The 18,652-nt window shown below is 39.1% G+C and overlaps 2 protein-coding genes across 3 annotated transcripts; one reads left to right on the top strand and one right to left on the bottom strand.

Annotated features, from left to right (window-relative positions):
* Nucleotides 1–1,290: 1,290 nt before the first annotated feature.
* Nucleotides 1,291–3,021, bottom strand: LOC115712333 (F-box/kelch-repeat protein SKIP6). Its single transcript, XM_030640607.2, has one exon. The coding sequence runs from the start codon at nt 2,686–2,688 to the stop codon at nt 1,507–1,509; it is 1,182 nt and encodes a 393-aa protein (XP_030496467.2). The 5' UTR covers nt 2,689–3,021; the 3' UTR covers nt 1,291–1,506.
* LOC115713462 (intracellular protein transport protein USO1-like) lies at nt 2,567–15,280 on the top strand. Of its 2 annotated transcripts, none has more exons than XM_061114092.1 (4): nt 2,567–2,689; nt 4,273–9,053; nt 9,147–9,526; nt 9,600–15,280. In XM_061114092.1, exons 3-4 carry the CDS (start codon nt 9,326–9,328, stop codon nt 10,083–10,085), a joined length of 687 nt encoding a protein of 228 aa, XP_060970075.1. In that variant the 5' UTR covers nt 2,567–2,689; nt 4,273–9,053; nt 9,147–9,325; the 3' UTR covers nt 10,086–15,280. Both variants share the same exon structure in this region; 1 of them encodes a protein (XP_060970075.1).
* The last annotated feature ends 3,372 nt before the right edge of the window (nt 15,281–18,652 follow it).

Here is an 18,652-nt window from a genome sequence, read left to right as displayed (position 1 = left end):
AATTGAGGTGTCTCTTATTAATTACTCAATAAACTTTTCATTCTCGCCAATCTAGCGAGCGTGTGTAGCTTATAAGTCTAGTCCAGAATTTTGAGTCAACACTAGCAATAAATTTAAAATATCATTTCACTTAAATTTATTTTAACATATTTGTTTATTATTTTATATTTTATTATAAACAATTCTATAATTTTTATTAAATGTTGAAGCCTACATAATATAAGAATAAACATTGCCATTAAGTATTATGATCTTTAGTACTAGTATGTGTGGCGCCTTCTAAATAGTTATTGATTTTCTATAATCATTATTAAAAGTAAAATAAGTGAGATTCGATATTAAATTACACAAATAACTTATGACATTAGGGTGCTAGACATCATAGATGCCCTTAGCATTTCACTATAAAAATACATAATTGCCCCACTTAAATTTTATTTTTTTTTTGCTTCACCCTTGCCTCCAACTTTAGAGAGTTTTGATCTACAAACTTTTGGATCAACAAAAGAAAACTGAAAACAAGTTAGAATGTGTAATTAGACTTCCATGCTCTCTCTAACTCGTTTCGATAGAATTACTGTAATACACAAAAATAAGTAGTGAATTTGAGGACTGACACTCTATATTTATAGGTAAGATAATCCAAGTATTTGTACCTCAGTTAATTGTTAGAATATTTTGACAATTAATTTAGGAAATTAAATCGCGTAAATAAAATATTTAGTAATTGTGGTCATAGTCATAGTTTAGTGGTTCTACACTTTTCTTTACAAAAAGGAGGTCCCAAGTTCTAATCTCTCCTCCCTCAATATCAAAAAAAAAATATTTAATAATTACATATGATTATAATTAAATTAATTTTAATTATAATCATATTAATTTTGTTACTATTAATTTTGTTAAACGTTCTGTAAACAAAGCTGCACATTGTCTTGCTCGTAGCTCTTGTTTGTATTCAGATCGTATTTTCAGTGAGAGTACTGCTCCTGCTGATCTTTTATCTATTGTAATGGTTGAAAGTTCATTCTAATAAAGTTTACCATTTTCCTTCAAAAAAATAATTAAATTAATTTTAATTAATTATATTTCATAAATTAAATTAAATAAAATATTTGATAATTTTCGCATAGGATGATTTGAGTGTTACTATCTATGATTATTAGCAATTAATAAAAACTTCAATTAATGTTTGTAAATATATAGAGTTATATCTATTTTTTAATAATAAACATTTCATTAGACTGTATGAAATTTGTATACTTTAATCATTGTTAATTTCTTCACTAATAATTTCAACATCTTGAATGTTACTCCTTTATTGCTTTAATCTGTTTATATTTTCATCTCTATTCTTACACCGTATATATAATTCATAAAATCACATCAGACTCAGTGATCATACACATCCAGTAGAAATAAGTTAACCACTGAAATTTAATAAACAAAACAACCCAAAAATTTGTATAAGTCGAAGCTGTTCAGGTAAACGATGGCTGCCTCATCAAATCAAATTGATACAGAAAGGCAATGGTAGAACAAGGGACATCTCCCTAAAATCCAATCCGGAATTTCAATATTTCCCCACCAATAAACTTTTCCCCAAAAATCACCATTCCCATCTTTCTTCACTTCAATTTCAGCCCACTGTAACTCCATTCTCTTCTTTTGAAAATGCTCAAAAACCCCATTTAAATCACTCTCACCCCAAACCACAACCAACTTTCCTTCCAAGCTCACCATCCTAGCTCCACTCATGTACGCAGGCAAATCTTTAACAACCCCATTAACCTCTTTCCACCTCCCATTCACTTCATCGAACCCTTTGAACCTCCCACAACTGTCATAGCAATACAAAACACCATTCACCACACAATTCTGTCCATTCCAACCCGACTGCAGCTCATTCTCAAAGGCTTCCCAAACATTCGTTTTCGGGTCAAATTTGAACCCGGTTTGGCCCACCCAAATGCAAACCCCGCCACCCACAATGGCGCAGTCCGAGACCCACTTGTTTCGAACCCCATCAGGACAAGGAACGGCTTCCCAGACTCCGATATCTGGGTCGAACGATTCAACCCAATGGGTACCTCCGTGTGATGAGCTTGGCCCACCACCTCCTCCCGCCACGTATATTTTACCGCCCAAAACCGCAGCCGAGGCGCCACACCTAGCCATTTTCATGTTCGGCCCGCGCTCCCACGTGTGGAACCTACAGTCGAGAATCCACACGTGGGAGGAGAATTCTCCGTCGACGAAGCCGCCGAGGACGTAGATCTTGTAGCCTACGGCAGCGTAGGCGGAAGATTCTATATGAAGAGGTTGTTGCGGGACTCGGATAAGAGCACCATTCCGGGTTAAACTGGGGTCGGGTTTCTGCTGGATATAGAACCATGTGGCGGGCCAGGCAGAGTAGGATCCGACCCTTATGTAAAGAAGATCATGGGTGCAGTTGAGAATTGATCGTGCGGTGTAGAATTGATGGGAGAAAAGAAGGGACCTGATGGGTCTAGAGACCTGGGAAAGAATGATGTGATGCCATCTTGGTACTCGTGCGAGGCAGTTTAAAGCGACGTCGTTTGTAAGGGATGGGATAAGAATATCAGCCGCTAACTCCGGCTGCTGGCTTTGTTTTTTGTCTTTGCCGGAAGCCATGAATGATGATGAGTGCTCGCCTGAGTAGCAAACCATAGTAAATGCTTAATTTTATATGTTGTTCTTCTTGACTTTTTCTTTTCCTTTTTCATTTTTTTATAGCTAATTGGTCTATAATTTATTATACATAATTAAATGGTAAGACTAATAAGAGGAATCCTATTCCTTCAGAGGAAAAAAAACACCATCTTGCATTGTAAGAGCTGTTCATTGTTGTGTTGTGTGTGTGTGGTGAGCACAATTAATCTTAATTATATGTTAAATAATTCGTTTCGTTCATATTCCTTGCATGAGTCATCGAATTTTTATGTATAAATTATCAGTGCCAAAGAGAATATACTGTTGAGCTAAGGAATGATACTACAACTAAAGAAATGATGTGATATATTATATGTAAATGTACACTTTATATTACACTAGGTGATTGTTACGTGCCAAGCCACGTAGTGTTAGTTTTATTTAATATTTTAATTTTTTATTTTAATTAATAATTAAAATAGTATAATTATTTGAACGATTTATTTTATAAAAATAAAATATGTGTCAGTATATTTAGTAAGTAAAACATAGTTATGTTATAATAATGTATGTTATTAATAGTAAAATGTACATTAATCTTCTAATTGAAAAAAGTTCTATTATCTCATTTCATATCTAATAATAGCTACACAACTATATATTTATAGACTTTCACATTCTTTGCAAATTACTAATAAGCACTAATAATATTTTCATATTCTAATATTTTTCAACCTTCTCCTCTTGGTGGTAAAATTAAAAATAAAACTAAAAATAAGCACAAACATATAAGGTAAATACTAATTACAGCCCATTTCATCTTTTTTTTTTTATTATTTTTTTAAGCCCAAGCCCAAAAATTTCTAAGCCAACACAATCAATCTTCTTTTATATTATCTTTTCTAGATATTTTATCTATATTTTTCTTTTTTAAAAAATAAATAAAAAAATTATTAATATTCTCCCAAGATAGGTTTGTTAGAGAGATATGTGGCTAAGATGATTTTTTTAATTTAAAAAGAGATTATTAATATTTAAAAGTTTGTTTATTAAAAGATTGTTTATTTAAAAGATTATTTAATTTTTTGGGTTTAATTATTGGGTTTATTTTTTAACGAGAGATCAAACCTAATCGTTAAATTTAACAGAATATTCTTTTATTTTTAAGGATATTCTGTTAAACCAAGAATGTTAAACCAAGAAATGCCGTTAGATAGACACTTTTAATATATAAAGATATATTTTTATGTATTTATTATAGTTCAATTTAAGATATATTTTAGTATTTTATAATTTTTTGTACAGAATTATGTTTGATTTTGTTTTTATTTGTTATTTAGGAAAAATATTTAGAGATGTTCAATTTTGATAATTTGAAAGTGTTAAGCAAGCTTTTCTGGGCAAAAAAGAGAAATTTTCGTGGTCCAGATTTTATCCGGATTTAGATTTACTAACATGTATGTTGTTTAACATTCTAAATATGAACTTTCTAAAATAATTAAATTAAATACATATAAAGTTTAGAAAATTTTACATTGGTGGCGGCAGAATAATATGTCTTATTTCACTCAGATCTCTAACCCTTGTTCATTTCTGTTGCAGAGTAATAACAAGATCTGAGTCCGATTCTCCTTCAAGTGTTGGATTCTTCACAATCTTCCACACTATGATTGAGTACTTGACTTGCTATGGGTAGGTATGTACTCTTTCACTATATAGAACGAAAATTTATGAAGGGAAAGAGAAGGAGATTTGAATTCTATAGAAGGAGATTCTCAAGTTTCTAGTTGTCTGACAAAGTTAGAAATAGGGGTGCACAAAATATGAGCCAAACCATTCAACCCAGCCAACCCAATTTATTTTTTGTAGTAAAAGGTTATGTTACTAAGAGTAGGCCAAGCTCATTGGGTTAAAAAGTGATGGACCATATAATTATGGTTGATTATGGGTTGGACACATTTTAACTCTATATAACCCAAACCAACCCATTTCTTGAAAGATGTTTCAAATTTGAGACAACTTTCATACATAAAATATCTTTTAGATTCACAAAATATATACAAATATATATATATATATTTTACGTTTTTATACATAAATAAATTATATTGTGATAATCTTAGAACACGAATTAACCAAAACACATCACTAACATGTAGTCTATAACTACCTTACTACTTCTACGAACAAGCCTAATGTGAGAATCAATCACTATTATTAACTTTGCTACTCACACAATGATACCACTACTATCTTAGTTTTTTTAAAGCACTATATTACACACACACATACATATATGTATCATTTTTTTTTTGTGTATGCACTAGGTTGAATAATATTATCCTGTTTGTAACATGAATATTAAAGTTTAAAATATTCATTTTAACCTAATGAACCCAACCCAACCCACCCCCTATATTATTGTACTAAGTAGGGTTGGGTTGTACAATAAAAAAAATTGAATGCTTTATAGCTTATTCAAACCGCAATCATTGGGTCAATGGGTTGGCCTATTAAGATACCTCTAACCCAGCCAAACCAGCCCATGTGCACCCCTAGTTAGAAACCTAGGTTATTAGGTTGGATGAGAATGAGAGCCATCTTATTCCTTATATAGGATTTCTCCTAGGGTTAGATTTAAATTATATGGAATTAAAAAAATAAAAATTGGCTAAAAATACTCTTAAGTGGTCGGCCATACAATGGGCCCTACTAGTTAGAATTTTGCCATTTTATTCAATAATTTATCTTTTCTTTCACTAATGTCATATTTTTTAATTTCAATTATTTAAATGTCAAAACTATTTATTTAATAATTAAAATTAATTATAAAATAAAATTGTCATTTAACTAATTTATTAATTAGACTTAATAGAGTCGCTTAATTAATAAATAAACCCTAAAATCACTTTTCTTCACAATTAAACTCTTGATTAGTGAAAGTTCATAAATAAGATATAGTCTAATTTTAGAATTATAATTGTAATCTTAATTATATAGAACGCTCTATATATTCCAATATATAAATACGCTATGAATTATCCATCGTTCTAATCCAAATAGTCAAAGATCCTCTATAGATAATTTACATCGTGTTGACCTCGCTTTTGGCTAAATTGTAAGCGACAAGTAGTATAATTGTGTGTGATATAATAAAGTAAGTAAATACACGACAATTTTATAGAGGTTCAGCCCCGAGCAGTTCGGTAATAGCCTAATCCTCTTAGTTTGTATTGACTTAAGAACAAAGAAAATAATCCCTTTTCTTAGAGCTCTTACAATAATATCTCTGAATATAAATTCTTAGACAAGTTTTTCGACCCTTTGCCCAGTGAATGTGCAACACTATTTATAGGGCTATAAGCTTGGGAGGGAAGAATTTCCCTTTAGATTACAATTGATATAATTGGACAGATTGCATATTAAATACTGAATACACTAATCAAGGGATTCGGACAGCTTGCCATATCTCTGTGATCTGATCCCAAAATAACTCACGATGCGAAAGTTGAAATTGCTAAGTGTTGGCATGCTGTTCGGATTGTTCACTGCCCGGTTAAGAAGGCTTTGTTCGAGCGAATATATGTGGTGCTCTGTTTGGCATATCTCTTGTGAGCAGGTACATAAAGTTGATTCCACGTGTCACCATCGTATGATGCCACGTCAGAGTGCAAAAATTGGGATAACATTTGCCTCCAAGTCTGTACGGGACTTCCGAAGTTGCGTGTAGATTTCATCCGAGCTGCCCTTGAATTTGAATGGGTGACACGTGTTAGACGCGTCTGTTCGCGATTCGATGTGAGGCTGACCAGGCGTCTCTTCAGTTTTCGGCTAATTATTGCTCTGACTTAATTAATGCTTCGAAATTCAGTTTTCTCTCACCACGTTTGACGGTTACACTTGATTATGTTTGATTCCCAATATTTGCTTTTGGGGGGAACCGATGCGTCTAAGGCATTTTGAAATGATTACCTTTTTTTCATTTTTCTGCCTATAAATAGAACTGAGCATCCTTCACAAATTAACTTTTACCAATTTCTCCATTAAACAAACTCAGAGCAAAAAAGGTTTCCACTTCAAGTTTGTCGTGAGATTTCTACCAAAAGCATCCGAGCAGTTTCGTTTGGACTGCACTCAGACGTCGAATAGTGAGTAAGTTTTCTGTTCCTTCTTCTTTTTACTTTGCATGTTTAATTTTTGGGTTTCAAATATGCGTTCTTGACCTTGCTGTAGAAGATAGGTAGAAAATCTAGGTTTAAAACTTCACGATTTTCTTTGTAATAATCTGTAACACTTCGTGGTTCATGACGTTGGCCTTTTGATCACATATTGTCTGTCTTTCACCTTGCTTATTCAAAGCTTTGTGAAGTTTTGCCCTAAACCCAAAAATTTCAAACTTTTGTGTTTTGACTTATTTTTGAATATTTTCATTCTTTTAATTTGTTGAGTACTCCTGGTCGGCATATTTGCTTGTTTATTGTTTGATATCCCGACCAAACACTCATCTTGTGTGTTGTCTTTTGTAGATGAACCCTGGTGAGTTTTGGGGAAGCAAACACCGAATAGACCAGGACTTGCTTCAACTTCTGTACGAGGATCATCCTCGACTTCATGCCAGTCTGTCCTCTTCAAGTGACGGACCCTCCAATTCAAGCTTTGAAGATTGGGAGGTGAGTAGTGAACACTCTTTTACTCCAGAACCTGAAGTACAACACCACTACTACTCCGAGCAGATCGTTGAAGAGGGATACAGTCGCTTCATTTGGGAGTTGAAGAAATGTTGGAGGCGCTATCTGCCATCCACCTGGACATACGTTGTCCGGCCAGGTGTTGCTGACACTTTGCTTGTTGGCCGTCCAAGTTCAGGGAACTTTGGTATTCCCATTACTGTTCCTATTGTCACGGTAGCTCGGCATTCACCCCAGTATCCGTCCAGCTATAGGATGATGGCTCAAACAAAGAAAATGATGCGTAGGGTCAACGCATCCGATCCTCACGTGGCCCAGCTCACCACACTGCCCAGAGCCAAGCAGGATCCGCCCGTCCAGGAGGAGGGGGATCGCGAAGGGGACATTGAGGTCCAGGAGATTGAAGAACAGGACGATGTCCGTCCTGGCAGCCCCTTCGAGGTTGAGGAGGATGAGGAGGCTAAACCTCCAAACTTTGGAGGATACAATGAGGCCGGGGAGCCAGTGTCCACAAAGGGCGAAGTCTTAGCCGAAGGGGTAGACTACGTCACCAAGGAGCTTAGTGCTGCAGTTCCTCACAAGAGGCAAGGTGCCTTAGGTGCCAGATGGGTGAGTAATCTGTCCAAAATCACTAAGGCATGCCTAAGGGATTTGGACCAGTCTTGCTATCTGGGCGAACTTGAATGTTATGTCTCTGCCTCAAATCACCGAGCCACAAACCCGAAGAAGGGGATGTGTGCCTGGTCGGGTGCTCATACTAAACAAGGGGCAATGCTGCCTTTGCACCCGTACTTCGAAGGTGGCAGATTACTTCCGCCTCTGTCCGACCCAGTTTACTCCAAATGGCATTAAATATCTGTCTGCCCTGTTCGTCCTCTACGCCACCCAGAAGTGGGGTGTGCCTTCTCTGCATGAGGTCTGTTGGTTTTTTTGACCTGAAGTCTACCCCCAAGCGAGGCAGGTCGAGGTACTTCTACTTCTCTCAGCCAGACTTCAAGTGGTTGACTGGCACCACGGACAAGGTCGTGAGCAAACTTAGGAATTTTGTTGACGAGTATTACTTTGTGGAAGGCATGGGCACAACTTATACTCGGTTTCAACAGATCCCTATATATTACCGTCCACCCCTCACATTGGCTCTTAGGGACAGAGCTTAGAGGATTGTTCAACTGTCGGATGATGCTCGGAATATCACTTTGTGGAGTACGGGCTTTATCCAACATATTTCGTACCTCAGCCTTCGAAGGAGAAGAAGAGGAAGTCCAGTGCTGGCCCGGCTGAGGGAGGTGAGCAGGAGAAGGAACTCATTCAACTCAAGTGTGAGGCTAAGTTGAAGGGAGGGGCCGGAGCCAAGTAGTATGCTTAGGAGCATTCTGAGTAGGAGAAGTAGCTTATTCAACTTAAGCGTGAGGCTAAGTTGAAGGGAGGAGCTGGGGCCGAACAACATGCTCAAGAATATTCTGAGCAGGAGGATGAGGCTGAGGAAGAGCAAGAAAGACCGCTCAAAAGGAAGAAGAAACTTCTGGCCGGGCACAGGCCCATCGAACATACGATCCAGATCAAGGAGCCCGATCTACCTGCTCGGCCATCCACCCCTGTAGCAGGAAAGGGGAAAGCCGTCCTAGAGGAGCAAGAAGACTCGTCGAATGAAGATGCCCCATCAGTGCTTGTTCGGGCAGATGCCCCTGCCAAAGTGTAGGATACTCCATCTTTTTTTAACCTTCTTAATTATCACGCCTTCATATTTCTCATGCTTTTTTCTAACCATGTTACTTTTGCTCCATGCAGACATGTCTCAGAAAATGCTCGACGCTTTGAAGAAGAGAGTGGTAGGAAGCTCGGGCTTATCTCCTCCGGCCAAGAAGTCCAAGGGCGGTTAGACGGCCCTGTCTAGAGAGAAGGCACCAGTTGAAGTAGTCATTAATCTCTCTAAGGAACAAACTGTTGTGGACCCTCCTGTCTCAAAAATGACTAAGTCCAAGGATTCTCGAGGATGTAGCTCGGACAGGCCAGAGCAAACGAGGGGCGCATCCGAGCTGATCAAGGCAATAATGCTCACTCACTATGTGTCTCGATCGGTCCCTGAGGTGAAAGAGCAGCTAGCTGGGGCAGACAATGACCTTTCTCTGGAACTGGTGATGGGAGGAGTTATGAAGGAGCTTTCCAAGGTAAGTCATTTTTGATAGTTTCTTTTTGTCCTTCTTCACTTAATTTGGATTTTAATATTCTTTCTCTATACAGACCGGTCTGAAGATGGCTTATGCTTATTCCCGAGCTAAGTTGGCTGCCTCTAAGAATGCTGCCATTTCCAACACTATGCGGACGGAAGTGGACTTGGCCAGGAAGGATATCGAGGAGGCCCGGGTTCAGCTTGGGGCTGTTCGGATAGAGCTAGGAGAGGTCAATAAGAAACTTCTTGCTGCTGAGAAGAAAGTGGCCGAACTGACCAAAGATCTACAAGCCACCGATCAACTTGAAGCTGCCATTGCGTCCTTATCTAAGGAAGTGACCAGCCTTCAAGAAGAAAGGGAGGTTCTCCGGAGTGTTTTCCGTAGGTTGGAAGAAGAGAAGAAGACCAAGGAGGAGGAGCTTAGAGTTGAGGTTAAGAAGTATAAGTCAGAGGTCGGGCAGCAGCGATCCGAAGTGGAGAGACTCGGAGGGAAAATGAATGCCTTAGAGACAACTGGTCTCAAGATTTTCTATGACTTTTGGAAGGCCAATCCCTAGGCGAATTTTGAATTATACTTGGGCGATTCCAAAGACATGTTTCTCGAGTACTGCACTGCTCAGGCGGCCTACGGGGAATTTGAGGCGACCACTCCCACCTCTTCAATTAACCAATGTGTTGAAGTGCGCCCCGCTCAAACAAATGATCCTCCAGCTCCAGCTGACCCAGCCGACCCGTACAAAGAGCCTAGGGCTTCAGCCGTTTGAATGCTTTCTTTTTCTATCTCTTTTTTTTATCTGTTCGGCCATAAGGCCTTTTTTTAAGACAAAGTGAATGACCAAGCTGTCTTTAAACTTGGAACTTATTTTTCATTTTCAGAAAACTAGCTGACAGGGCAGCCTTTAATCTCGGGTTTGCATGCTTTTGTTATCTTTAATGAATTTCATTCTCTGTTTATAATCATCATGCAATTCTGTTTGTTTTATTTTTTACCAAATGCTTTGTACAGGTATAGGTGCCCCCCAAGTGACCGAGCAGACGTATGACTCTTGGTCACTTTTTATATTTTTTGCAAGTGTGCTTTTTTGTCTGTTCGGGGTTTTGGGCTCGACCAAACCTTTTGTTCGCACTTTATGGTAAATTAATAACATGCTAATAGGTTCGACTCAATTTGAGTTTTGAAATAAACATTTTTATTCATTTATTGATCGGAAATATGTTTGTTACCGTAGTAACTTACAGCAAAGCTATTATACTGATCTGACCTGGTCTTTAGCTTAACATGAAATAAAACAAATTGCAAAAATTGAAAATTATACTTCCAATGGTGGTCATCCGACCTGAGTACTTTGTAATTTTATCCGAACCTTTGGACATGGCCCGCCCAGAAGGCCATTCACTTAAGAGCAAATGTTCTTTTGTTTCGTACTTGATATGGTCATTCGACCTGGTACTTCTATTGGTAGTATTTCCTTAAAATTTCCCCATTCCAATACCTTGGTACCAGAATGAGTTGCATTTTTTCATCATACTTACCCAATTTGTACGCCCCTAATTCTAGAACTTCGACCACCTGACATGGTCCTTCCTAGTTAGGTCCGAGCACACCTACCGTACTGTCTTTGGTGTTTAAAAATACTCTTCTTAGGACCATATCTCCCACAAATAATTTCTGAGCCTTCACTTGTTTGTTGAAATACCGAGCTACTTTTTTCTGATGGGCCATCAGTTTTAAGTTTGATGTGGTTCGCTTTTCTTCAATTTTATCAAGTGATTCAGCAAGGGGTACATGATTGGCCTCTTGGCTATATATCAATCTTCTGTGGGATGGTGGTTCGAGTTCTACGGGAAGCATAACTTCATATCCATATGCCATGGCGAATGGAGTCTGTCCGGTTGCCGTTTTCTCAATTGTTCAATACGACCATAGAACTTCCGAAAGTTCCTCCGGCCAGTTTCCTTTAGCATCCTCAAGTCTTTAATTTAGTGTATCCTTCAATGTCTTGTTGACTGCTTCAACTTGACCATTTGCTTGGGGATGTGCCACTGCGGAGAAACTTTTGATAATGCCATGGTTTGCACGGAAATCAGTAAAGGACTGGTTGTCAAACTGTTTGCCATTGTCCAAAACTATTTTGTACGGCAATCCGAACTGGCAGATTATGTTCTTCACAATGAAGTCTTGCACTTTTTTGGACGTAATGGTTGCTAATGGTTCGACTTCTGTCCACTTGGTGAAGTAATCAACCGCGACCACTGCATACTGCACGCCACCTTTACCCTTGGGCAATTGTCCAATTAGGTCAATTTCCCAAATGGCGAAAGGCCAAGGACTTTGCATCTGAGTTAACTCATTGGGCAGTGCTCGAGGTATCTTCAAAAATCTCTGGCATTTATCACATCTTTTAACATAGGCCTTTGAATCTTCAATCATTGTCGGCCATAAATAACCTTGCCTTAGAATTTTCTTAAATAAACTCTTCGGTAGCGTGGTTTCCACAAAATCCATCGTGTACTTCAGACAAAAGTCGTACAGCTTCTTCTTGGGCAACACACCTGAGCGGTGGCATGAAAAATCCTCGTGTATACATAATTCCCTCTACTATGATGTACTGTGCAACCTTCCTTCTCATCTTTCGAGCTTTATTTCGAGTATCTGAGAGTTCCCCAGTGTTGAGGTAGGTTGTTATTGGCGTCATCCAATTTGGAGATGTATCAATCATTTCAATCTCTATTGTGCCAGTGATGTTAGGTTCTTCGAGAAATTGAATAGGAATCAGATTTCCTCTATCATTTACATTATTACTCGCAAGCTGAGCCAATGCGTCACCAGTCGTGTTTTCTTCCCTTAGAATTCACCTGAGAGCATAGCTTTTGAACTGTGCGAGCAGATTGTGTATATGGCTCAGATATGCTATCATCTGTTCCCCCCGAGCCTCGTATTCCCCAAATACATGATTTACCACCAGCTATGAATCATTGTAAATCTCAATATGTTCGACCTTCATCTCCCGGGCTAGTTTTAGACCGGCAATCAAAGCTTCATATTCAGCCTCATTATTGGATGCCTTAAATCCAAATTTGACTACAGCGTGCAGGTGTTGCCCCCAGGTGTGACAAGGGTGATTCCTGCACCGGATAGTAAATTTGTAGACGACCGTCCACATGTAGTTTCCAAGTCGGCTTGTATTCACTGTTACTTGACTGAGGTATTTGTTCTGGCTCGGGGTTATTTTCTGATACGCTTTCTTCCTTTCCCGTGCATTCTACTACAAAGTCTGCTAAGGCCTGGCCCTTGATTGTTGTTCAGGGTTGGAAGACAATCTCATATTGGCCCAACTCCAATTCCCATTTGAGTGACCATCCAGAGGCATCCCGTTTTTTCAATATTTGGCGTAACGGTTGGTCAGTGTATACCCGAACAGGGTGAGCTTGAAAGTTGGGTATTAGCTTTCTTGTTGCTAGAATCAGGTAGTAAGTGAGTTTCTCTATCAATGGATATCGGCCTTCAGCCTCAATGAGTCTTTTACTGATGTAATAGATCAGATGTTGAATGTTGTTTTGCTCTCTGATCAACACGGCACTTACAGCATGCTCTTCGATAGCCAGGTACATCCCAAGTTCTTCTCTGTATAGAGGTTTTGAGAGTACATGAGGTTTTGCGAGTTGCATTTTTAGCTCTATAAAAGCTTTTTCACATTCCTCCGTCCACTTAAATTGTTTATTTCCTCGCAGGATGTTGAAGAATGGAACACACTTGTCTGTTGATTTTGAAACAAATCTTCTTAGTGCGGAAATCCGACCAGTCAAACTTTGAACTTCCTTGGTTCTTGTTGGCGATTTCATATCCAGGAGGGCTTGAATCTTCTCTGGATTGGCTTCAATTCCTCGGGCGTTGACGATAAAGCCTAGAAACTTACCTGAGCTGACTCCAAAGGAGCAATTTTGTAACGCCCTAAATAATTAGGCACGCTACCCAAAATACTTATGAAACCCTAATCATCTAATCAGGATTACTAATCAAAATAGCGCAGAATTTAAACTTTTATATTAAACAGAATGAAAATACACTTGTAATATATTTAAACTTTTTAAAATAGTTGGGATCCCAAAAATCTTTAGAAACTCTATTACAAGTCATTTCTTTCTAGCCGACCTAAACGGCAAAATGAAATTCAAAAGTTCATCACAGGTAGACCCTTAACCCGCTTGGTCTGATAGGGCTCGAACATGTACATTCTTCGCCCTGCTCCTGAAACTCATGGCTGATCAGCTAATGCCTTACCCTTTCCTGCATAGTAGAGCACCCGTGAGCCAAGCCCAACAAGACAGTATAAATCATAGCAAATATAATATGCTCATCATACTATTTAATAGATATGCCATTCACATATGTCTGTATAACACAGACTTGCTTATTATACCAACATGCCCATTTATGTCTACGTGGCGTAGACCTATGTGTTGCGCTCATTTAATCTACATGACGTAGACCCACGTGTTGCTCTCAAACGTCTAAATACATTAAGGCCTTAGAATTGGTTCATCTCGGTTATGGTTACCGAGTCCAACCTGATTATGCCTTGAACACATAATCCCTAAATCTCATTTCAAGTAACATGGCATGGCATTTATACACATATATCACTAGGGTAATAACCCTAGCCTATTAGACCGTTCCTATTAGGGTAATAACCCTAATCCCAGTCACTAAACATTCATGCATATCACTCTCAATATAAGCGCCACTGCGCATACTCTACGTGCTAATCACTGTCTTACATGTTGTCCAGCAATAGAAAGATATTCCGAATACGCGGGTGCTCCTGATCAGGTGCTGGTAATCATAGTCACACAAATCCGGGATCTTCCTACTTAGGGTTAACCCCTAGTTCCATACTCATAAAATTCGATCATGGCATTTAAATTTCAGATAATCATACAGAGCTCGGAACGAGCTTTCCAACGATATAAAGAACTCCCAAATCGGAGTTCGGAATCAAAAGTTACAAATTTTCGAAAATCAACTCGAAACTGCCCAAAAACACGAGGGCGGGCCGCGTCATGCCCAAACCATGCGGCGGCACCTGGGACCAATTCCCAGGTCCACTCAGAGGAGCGGGCCGCGGCATCTGGGTGCAGAACCCAAAAAACCAGCAGCTCAACACGATTTTTCAGCAACAAAAATCCAATCATTTCATCCCAAAACTCAACCAAACATACAAGTTACCAAATATTGATGCTAACAATTAACAAGAAATTAAAACTCATACATCCAACACCAATTCCAGCAGTAACTCAGCATTTCAGATTGCATAAATATCACAAAGAAACCAAGTTTTAACTAAGCAATCATCAAGCTCAAGAGCTTGAGTTTAACTCACTCAATTCAAATAATTTTCAGCAGCAACAACCTTAAAAACACCTCCAAAATCTCAGCTAAAGCTTAATTAAAATACTAAGCATCATACAAACAAAGATTTATACAATAACATGCTCAAATTAACTCAAGAACACAAACATGCAATTATAAGATCAAACCACTTTTCCAAGCTTTTTCCAACATAAAATTCAGCAAGAGAATTCAATTAAAAATTTGAAAAAGCTACCTCAATTCCTTCACAATCTAGTTCCAAGCCTCCAAACAAAACTTCACAACAGTTAAGCTTGATTCAAGCAAGCTCCCAAGTAATTTTTCTCAATTTGAACTAGGTGTGAGAGAGAGAGAGAGAGAGAGAGAGAGAGAGAGAGAGAGAGAGAGAGAGAGAGAGAGAGAGAGAGAGAGAGAGAGAGAGAGAGAGAGAGAGAGAGAGAGAGAGAGAGAGAGAGAGAGAGAGAGAGAGAGAGAGAGAGAGAGAGAGAGAGAGAGAGAGAGAGAGAGAGAGAGAGAGAGAGAGAGAGAGAGAGAGAGAGAGAGAGAGAGAGAGAGAGAGAGAGAGAGAGAGAGAGAGAGAGAGAGAGAGAGAGAGAGAGAGAGAGAGAGAGAGAGAGAGAGAGAGAGAGAGAGAGAGAGAGAGAGAGAGAGAGAGAGAGAGAGAGAGAGAGAGAGAGAGAGAGAGAGAGAGAGAGAGAGAGAGAGAGAGAGAGAGAGAGAATAACCAGAAAAATCCATCTATTTCCCTCAAAATCAATTTAATTCAATGTAAATCAAATATGGTCAAATGACCATTTTGCCCCTAGGGCTTAAATACACACATACTCACCCACACAAGGGTAATTTTGTCATTCCATGCATAAATAATTCACAAATAATTTCAGATTATCACATATCAAATAAAATGCCAAGTAAATCAATCCCATTTGCATATCGGGCCCGAACCCAGTTCGGCCCGAAATTCCCAGTTGTGACTATACCGCGCCAACCTGTCAGAACACACCTGAAAAGACAACACATGCATACTATATAATAATATAGTTCCATTAAGCACGTAATTAAATTAATTTCATCAATTTACCCTTCTCGGGTCATAATTACCAAAATGCCCCTGGCTCACCAACGGGGTCTTAACATATTAAAATTCATATTAATTCACATATATTAAGTTATATAATAATATAATTCCTCAATTATACATAATTATCTAGTTAGGGTTTTGCTAATCCATTTCTAAATTCCAGGGTGTGACAATTACCCCCTCCTTATAGAAATTTCGTCCCCAAATTTACCTGAACAACTCCAGATATTTCTGCTGCATATCCGTCTCGAGTTCCCAGGTTGCCTCTTCTACTTTACTGCTCATCCACAGTACTTTCACCAGTGCCACTGTCTTGCTTCTCAAGACTTTTTCTCTTCTATCGAGTATTCGCACTGGTTGCTCCTCATATGACAAGTCTGGCTGAAGTTCCAATGCTTCATAACTCAGAACATGGGATGAGTATGAGGCATATTTCCAAAGCATTGAAACATGGAACACATCAAGTACAGCTGCCAGCGCTGGGGGCATAGCCAACCTGTACGCTACTTGCCCTATCCTCTCAAGGATTTCAAAAGGTCCAATGAACCTCGGGCTAAGTTTGCCTTACTTCCCAAAGCGTTTTATGCCTTTCATCGGAGATATTCGGAGAAACACCATGTCCCCGACCTAAAAATCAATATCTCGACACTTTGGATCAGCGTAACTCTTCTGCCTACTCTGAGCCGCGAGCATTCGCGCTCTAATCTTGTCAAATGCCTCACTTGTTTTCTGAACAGCTTCGGGACCCAAGAACTTTCTTTCAGCCACTTCATCCCAGTGAATGGGCGATATGCACTTTCTTCCATATAAAAGTTCATAAGGAGCCATCCCGATTGTTGCCTGATAGCTGTTATTATAAGAGAACTTGATTAGGGGAAGGTACTTTACCCATGATCCTTCAAAGTCAAGCACACATGCCCGTAGCATGTCCTCTAAAATCTGAATGGTCCTCTCGGATTGCCCATCCGTTTGAGGATGAAAAGCTGTGCTGAACTTTAACTGAGTACCCATAGCTCGATGCAGACTTTCCCAGAATCTTGATGTAAACTTCGGATCTCTATCCGACACAATGGACTTTGGGACACCATGAAGACGAACAATTTCCTTGACATACAACTCAGCATACTGGTCAATGGAGAAATTCGTTCGAACAGGTAAAAAGAAAGTAGACTTTGTAAACCTGTCCACTATGACCCACACAGAGTCAAATTGTCCCGTGGTTCTAGGCATACCTACCACGAAGTCTATAGCAATGTCCTCCCATTTCCACTCTGGTATATTCAGTGGTTGAAGTAACCCTGCAAGTAGCTTTCACTTGTTGACACGTAAGGCACTTTGCAACATATTTAGCGATGTCATTTTTCATGCCTGGCCACCAGAACATGGTTTTCAGGTCTTGATACATCTTTGTTGACCCTGGATGAACTGAATAAGGAGTCGTATGAGACTCATCCATGATCTCTTTCTTGATGTTTTCATCCATAGGCACACAAATTTGATTTCCAAATCTCAACATTCCCGTTTCATCCACTGAGAAATCACTAGCCTTCCCAGCCGAAACCCTAGCTGGGGTTTTTATCAATTCTGAATCTTGCTTTTGTGCTTCTTTAATTGTTTATAAAAGAGTAGATTGCAGGGTAATATTAGCCAATTGCCACACAACCAACTCAATCTGAGCTCGAGTCATTTCATTTGCTAGCTGCTGTGAGATTTGCTTCATGGTATTCAACTGACTCTGGCCTTTTCTACTCAAGGCGTCAGCAACCACGTTGGCCTTACCAGGGTGATAAAGGATTTCACAATCATAATCCTTCACCAACTCTAACCAACGCCTCTGTCTCATATTTAAGTCCTTCTGGGTAAAGAAGTATTTCAGACTCTTATGATCAGTGTATATCTCACATTTCTCGCCATAAAGGTAATGCCGCCAAATCTTTAGCGCAAATACCACTGCTGCGAGTTCTAGATCGTGAGTAGGGTACCTCTGCTCGTACTCCTTTCACTACCGAGAAGCATGAGCTATTACCCTCCCAGCCTGGATAAGCACACAGCCGAGACCCTGTCTCGAGGCATCACAATAAACCACAAACTTTTCCTTATCTGAAGGAAGAGTTAGTACAGAAGCGGTAATCAAGCGTTGCTTTAACTCCAGGAAACTTTTCTCACACCGATCAGTCCAAACAAACTTCTGGTTCTTTCGGGTCAGCTCCGTTAAGGGTACAACAATCTTTGAAAAACCCTCAACAAACCGACGAATAACCAGCCAAACTCAGAAAACTTCTGACCTCTGTAGCCGATTTCGGTGCTGGCCAATCCCGAACAGCTTCAATTTTGGCCGGATCCACCATGATTCCATCTTTATCCACTATGTGCCCCAAAAATGAGACACGAGATAACCAGAATTCATACTTTTTGAATTTAGCATAGAGCTTGTGATCCCGTAACCTTTGCAAAACTGCTCTGAGATGCAACTCATGCTCTTCTTCTGTCTCAGAGTACACCAAAATGTCATCAATAAATACAATCACAAACCTATCCAGATAGTCTTTAAACATCCGATTCATCAAATCCATGAATGCCACCGGGGCATTAGTGAGTCCAAAAGACATCACCAGAAATTCATAGTGTCCATACCGAGTACGGAACGCAGTTTTCGGGATATCTTCCTCTCG

The sequence above is a fragment of the Cannabis sativa genome, chromosome 4, assembly GCF_029168945.1.
Source record: "Cannabis sativa cultivar Pink pepper isolate KNU-18-1 chromosome 4, ASM2916894v1, whole genome shotgun sequence".
Classification (NCBI taxonomy): domain Eukaryota; kingdom Viridiplantae; phylum Streptophyta; class Magnoliopsida; order Rosales; family Cannabaceae; genus Cannabis; species Cannabis sativa.
Note: the sequence above shows the minus strand (reverse complement) of the source record. Positions and strands in the feature narration are given on the sequence as shown.